Genomic DNA, 6,268 nt, shown 5'->3' with positions numbered 1-6,268 from the left:
AATGATTGAGTTTTCTGAAGAAGGCCCTTTAGAGAGGGAACAAAACCAGCAACAACTTCTTCCCCACCCAAAAAAAAAAAAACAAACCCAAAAAACAACATGACTATCAACCTGTCCACTGGCAGAGCTTCGGGGCTTAGAGGCATTGCAATAAAATTTACGGCGTCCTTAACAACTCCCAAGTAAAAGCATTAAAATTCCCTTTAATTGAGAAAACATTGATTTTTAACTCTGGAAAGAACGAACCCGTAATTTAATTGCAAACTTTCACCGAGAGAGCAGCATCTCAGGGAGGCCACATTCCATCTTTAATAGCGCCACTTTATGAAGTGATAAAAACAAAGAAAACCTGACAAACAGAGAGACAGTTGCAATTGCGAAAGAAAAGTTATTTGCTTTCTCTTTCCCTCTTCGCGGCTCCAAACTATCGTGCTCTTCCCTCCCCCTTCACCCCTCACCCGCCCCCCGATAACAAAACACAAGTGTAAAAGCAAAGGATCCGGGATCCAGGGGACAAACAGTAGTTCATATTCTAAATAACGATTTGCCTTTACCAGGCAAGGAGTGATGCCAAGAGGTTTGAGGGAACATTTTCACAAAATGGTAGCCTCTTTTGAAAAGGAAACTAGTCGGACAAAATTTCCTTACTTTCCCTTGTTCGTTAAAAAATCATTGCTAAAGGGAAAGGAAAGGGAAATCCCACCCTCGCTCTCTATCTTATTTCTGTATCGGTTTTTGGTATTATAGGAGAGTAAAGAAGTTTTTGTTTGGTGGTTTTTCATTGATCAGTCACTCTGAGCTAATGTAATTATCCTCATCAATAGAAGGCTGCAGAGAGAATCATTATGTGGGTGACATTGATAAATGATCACCCAAGAGCTGCCTTTTCTCTTGGGCACCCCCACATATGACCCTCCCACATACACAAGGTAGCCATAGAAACACCTTGAGATCCTCAAACACTGCTGCAAATGGGAGAACACAGAGAAAGCGAGAGAAATCCAACTTCACACACTTTCTGTCCCTGCTGAAGCCTCCCTCCCATCGCTCGGAGCCACCGAGCCGGGCTCCGCGCTGCCCCGCGGGCGCGCAGCCCCGGCCCCGCTCCCGGCACCACACTCAGTATTTGGGGGGGCTGGGATGTGTGTGCGCTATGGGGCTCGCTTCTCTTTCTCTCTCTCTCTTTTTTTTTTTTATATTTTTTTTTTCCTTTCCCTTTCTCTGGAAGAGTTAAGCAGTGAGGTTGCACGCACCACATGGATGCACTGCTCTTTCTCTACGCGCATTGTGGAACCCTCGAGTTTGAAAGTCGCTCTTCGAGATGCGCAGCTACAATATCCAACCCCTCCCCGGTACTGCGCCCCTTAGAAAACCCGAATTATTAGCAGCGGTTTTTTAGCCACAGGACCATACATGAAGATTCTGTATTTCTTACTAAGGCAAAGATTAATTTTTTTTTTTTTTCCCGGCCGCAGACCCTCTTTTTATGTAAGCAAATTCTAAAATATTGAGAGCAGTAATTGATTCATAATGATCCATAAATCGATGCGAGGAAGGGACCGAGGGTGTTTATTTATTTTATTCCTAAAGCTGCAAGTAAAGTAGCTTTGACACCGTGTGGGGATGAAGGGGAGGAGTTGTTTAGCTGTGCGGGGGTCATCCATCATCACTGTCGCAGGGACTCTGCCCAGAGGAGCGACCTCCCTTCTGTCTGCCTCTTTCTCGCCACCAAAACTATTAATATTAAAATCTGCCTGCGAACCTTTTCCCCCCAACCCGCCTCTCCCCTCGCACCGTCCCTCTCAGCCCAGGGACGATGGGCTTCTTCCCCCCCCCCCCCCCCCCCCCCCCCCCCGGCACCGGGGTCGTCCTTCCCCAGCGCCATCGCCTTTCTATTCTTCCCAAAGTGCTGTCAGAAGAGTTCACATCCCGGCCCCCGTTTTCCCTCTCGCCTCAACCCGGGGACGTGGCGGGGGAGACTCGCGGGGGGGAGACACACACACACCCATCCCCACCCCCACACCCACACACACCCCCGCGCAGCGCAGACCGCTCCTTCCCCTCCGCGCCGCGCAGGGACGCGGCCGCGCGTGGGAAAAGAAAAAAAAAAAAAAAAAAAAAAAGATTTGGATTTGGGCATTTTCCGGCCTCCACGAGGGTTCCCTCCCAGTACGGGCACCGGGGGTGCGGTGGGACCAGCCGCTTCGGAGCGGCCTCCGCAAAAGCGCGGTGGGGATCCCCTCGCTCCCCCCCCCCCTTCCCCCCGGGAAGCCGCGGGAACGATGGGCAAAAACCCGCCGGCGGCCCCGGCCGGGTCCGGCTTCTGCCTCCGCCGCACCCCATCCTTCCCCGGCCCGGCCCCGGCCCCTCCCGGCCCCCCGGCCCTCGCAAACCTGGTGTGGGGCAATTTTCTCTCCCTGGCTCTCTCTGCGGCTATGAGTGCGGGGGGGGGGGCGCGGGGGGAAGCGCCTGGGTCCCCCCCGGCATCTCCTCTTCGGGCCGGCGGTGCCCGCTCGCCGCGGCGGGCAGGGCTCGGGCGGCCGCGCTGGCGGAGGTGCGCTTCCCTCCTCTCTTCGCCTTACGGGCAGCAAAATCTGGAAGAAAAATCCCTCGTTTGTGGTGACTGCAACTCCCAGCCCAGCCCCGCTCGGAGAAATGGAAATTTGGGATTATAAACATGTGTGTGTGTAAACAAAAGGTGTTTCTTCTGTTACCCTTCGTTTCCCACAGCATAAGCAATTTTTATTCAGACTGGAGTATTTTCTTTAACACTATACCGCTGTCAAAACATTATTCCCGTTTTGGTTGCTTTTGACAGCTGAGCAGTTCTTAAAAATACCAAAATCGGAACCTTCCACGCTAAACAGTAAATCTCAGATGGAGAAAGCTCTGCACGTCATTGTACCTTGGATTTCAGCAACGCATCTCACGGGGAGCACAGCCCAAAAGGGAGGGAAAAAAAAGGAAGAAAATAAAAGACAACACAGCAATGCAAATATTTAGTTCATCATAAAAAACAGTATTCTACTATGGATAAATACTGTCCTTCTACCAGTGCGAGGAGGTTTTCTGACATTTCTCCTCCAATTGTAAAGAAAAGAACTGCAAGGAAATAAAGTACTGATAAAAAAAAAAAAAAGAAGAAAAAGAAGAAGAAGAAAAATAGAAAAGTAAAAAAAAAAGCCTCCAAGCCTCCCGTTTAAAGTGCTAACCTAAACAATCTTGCCTTCGCATTTTTCGTATCCACAACAATCAAAGAATTTGGAAACGGGAACCCGGGCTGAGCTCTTCTTACACGACTGAAGGGTCGATGTGATTTTAACCAGGACAGAGAGCATCAAAGCCAAGCGGGGAATTATCATCCTTTAAATTTCATACGAATGCCTTAAAAAGACGCCCACAGAGCAGGACCCGATGGCTAAATAAATCCTCACACCCGTTCTACTGGCATCCTCCCTTCTGTCGCCAGCAGCGTGGGTCCATTTACTCAGCTCAGAAATTAAACATTAACTACGAGGCTGAGCCTCTTTCCACATTCCAAAGGTAAAAGTTGTCAGTCAAAAGTTTTTAATAACACCCCGGCCAGTTGGAATGAGGAGGAGGAGGAGGAAGGAGGAGAAGGGTTACAAATTTACAGATGTTGAAGTCGGTAACGTTTGTTTCCTAGAAAGTTGAAGCAATCGCAAGCCCTTTCCCACTCCCCTCCTCCCAGAAATACAGCCGGAGCTTTCTCCTGCTCTTTGGGCCCCATCCTGCTCTCTCTGGCTGAACAGTGCCACTGAGGGCAGCGAAGGGCGGCCGTTTCTGACCAGGCTGATGTCTTCCCAGTTCAAACTCTCCTTTAGTTGCTTCAAAATGCCACAAGTTTTTTTTTTGGAGTAAAACCAAACTCTCCCCCATGATTCTGCACCAGCTATTTACATACAAAATGTCAAATGAACATTTTCACTCATTAATTGATGGTCTGTTTTGTTTGGTTTTTTTTTTTTCCCTTCTGAAAACAACTGAAGACATGAAAAGCAAGTAAAACCATCTCAAAAGCTAGATTATGCAATCCTCACGCAGGTAAAACTTTCATTAAACTCAAAGCTGCTTTTCTCCTCCTAAAACTTCGGAACCGACTCCTGCGTTAGGGTCCTTCTTCCCCTCTGAGCTAAATAGCTGGGGTTAAGGTCTGTGGCAGTTACAGATGCACATACACATACACTTCACACACATGGGCTTACTGGTCTCGCATCTGGGCCTTCCCAACTCAAACTCAGCCTCTATGTTGTTAGCAGATAGTACAGACACTAGACACAGCTCTCTGAAATGCAAGCTGGTGAAAGAATATTTCAAGTTTTGTTTAATCATCTGGCATAAATATAATATCGATAATCAGCAGAAATATATACCCTCAGATGTTCTTTCATTCAATTATTCTATTAATGCTGCCGACAAGCTTGTTTCTGATTTTTCCAACCTTCCTTCTCAATGCTGATAAGGAATGTATTTGAGACATCTCTCCCGAGAACTTCAGTCTCTCCTGAGCATGATTAAAAACACAAAAGCCTAACAAAAAATCAAAAATGAAATATTTATTACCGCATTTTGTGACTTAACACCTTTTTTTTTCTTTTTAAAACATAACGTCACAGTCCTCATACAAGTATTTTAATGTAAATTTTGACAAAGCTTAAAGGTAACAGCATTTTCTTCTAGTGAGGAACACGTGCTGAGAAAGGAAGAATTCATGGACATACAATACCAATTCCACAGCAGATCTGATACTAGCAAAAACATTCTTTTTTTTTTCAATTGAGGTAAACACATAGAATATCTAACATGAAACAATTAATAGACCGAACTCTGTACGAAGTTTGTTACAGTATTCTCTTGCTTTTTTTTTCCCAAGCTTTGAGTTCATGATAAAGTCCTAGGTTTGGTGCAAAGACCGTTAGTAACTTCTTTCATTGAGGAAAGCTGCCCAACTTTTAGTTTTGTTTTGTCCAAAGCCAAGGCTCAGAACTACTGGAAGAAGCTCCTGCTCTGTCTGTTCTGTCTTTTAAATCTTCACCTGCAAGCTCTTTGAAGAAGAGTCCCAAAAAAAAAAAAAAAATAGATCGGGGAGGAATGGGGAGAGACTTAATGAAGCACAAACTATAAAGATCTGTTTGAAACTAAAGGACACATTTTATGAAGGAACAAAACGAGGGAATGGCAAGGCCTTCTTGGAAGAGTCTTCTGAGTGATGAGAGACCCAGCAAGACTTTTCGTCTTCATCTCCAGGGTAGTTCTTTTCTCACTGGCCAAAACAGGTCTTTCATGGATAGTGACTTCACTGCTGAACCAAAACAGTCATTCTTTTGGGAACAACACACATAGTGTGGAAAACAAGGATTTTTTTTTTTCTTCTAAAACTATTTGAGGCAACGTAACGGAGTGATCAACAGAAATGTACAAGTTAACTTAGTTCCTATGTTTATACTACAGTAGTTATAACTCTTGGAGTCTTTTTTTTTTTTCCAGAGGATCTGTACATGGACATATTCATTTCAGTGAGCCCATGATTTCACATTTGTGTTCTTGTTTCGTTGGTCCTCTGTTGTTGATGAAAAATGACAAAAAGTAAAAAATAATCACAGCTGTCTGGAATTTCGTATTAAGTGTCAACATCTGGTCAAAGTTCAAAAGTCTTAAAATAGTTTTTGTTTTTTGTTTTGTTTTGTGTTTTTTTTTGTTTGTTTTTCCCTTGAGTTCCCTTATACTATTGGGCATGAATGTCCATAACCTGTCCACCAACACTGGGGTCTACAGAATTTAACATTGTGGGGCTCTGTGCTGACATGGTCATTCCAGGGTGGGTAGGGGGTCCTCCGTGCATCATCATGGCTGGGTGATGGGGGTGACTTGGCAAATATGAATGGATTGGGGGTCCATGTCTTAATTGAGTAGGGTGTGGGGTCATCTGGGGAGGAGTGTAACTTGGCTGTGCCATACTCATACCCATAGGACCACCCTGAGATACGTAGTCCCCTGGCATGCCTTGCAAACCTAGACAAAAAGGGGGGAAAAAAAAAGCAGGTCAGATTCCTCAACGTTTTTACAATTTACCCATCTAAAATGAACAGGAAAAACAACAGACACTGCAAATCTTCCATCTAAAATTAGCTGCAGATTCTTGCCAATGTTTGCAGACATTCAAATTCTAGTTTGCATTTAATTTGATCATTCAGCAGGATAATGCACATAACAGAACTAAATATTGAGCACAACCGAGTATCACAAA

The 6,268-nt window shown here is 45.3% G+C and overlaps 1 protein-coding gene across 3 annotated transcripts in view; it reads right to left on the bottom strand.

The window, feature by feature from the left end:
- Positions 1-4,587: 4,587 nt before the first annotated feature.
- The window catches only part of MEIS2 (Meis homeobox 2), a 179,582-nt gene continuing 177,901 nt past the window's right edge, over positions 4,588-6,268 (bottom strand). For 2 of the 3 annotated variants that reach the window (XM_082485647.1, XM_082485648.1), the window contains one exon: positions 5,895-6,033. Coding sequence is in view for 1 of the 3 variants with exons in the window: in XM_082485649.1 (XP_082341775.1) it covers positions 5,747-6,033 (287 nt within the window). In the remaining 2 variants the exon portion in view is untranslated. Of the gene's footprint in view, positions 6,034-6,268 lie in introns of all 3 variants that reach the window. The other variant, XM_082485649.1, reaches the window with a different exon arrangement.

The sequence above is a fragment of the Vanellus vanellus genome (genome assembly GCF_965231255.1).
Source record: "Vanellus vanellus genome assembly, chromosome: 6".
Lineage (NCBI taxonomy): Eukaryota > Metazoa > Chordata > Aves > Charadriiformes > Charadriidae > Vanellus > Vanellus vanellus.
Note: the sequence above shows the minus strand (reverse complement) of the source record. Positions and strands in the feature narration are given on the sequence as shown.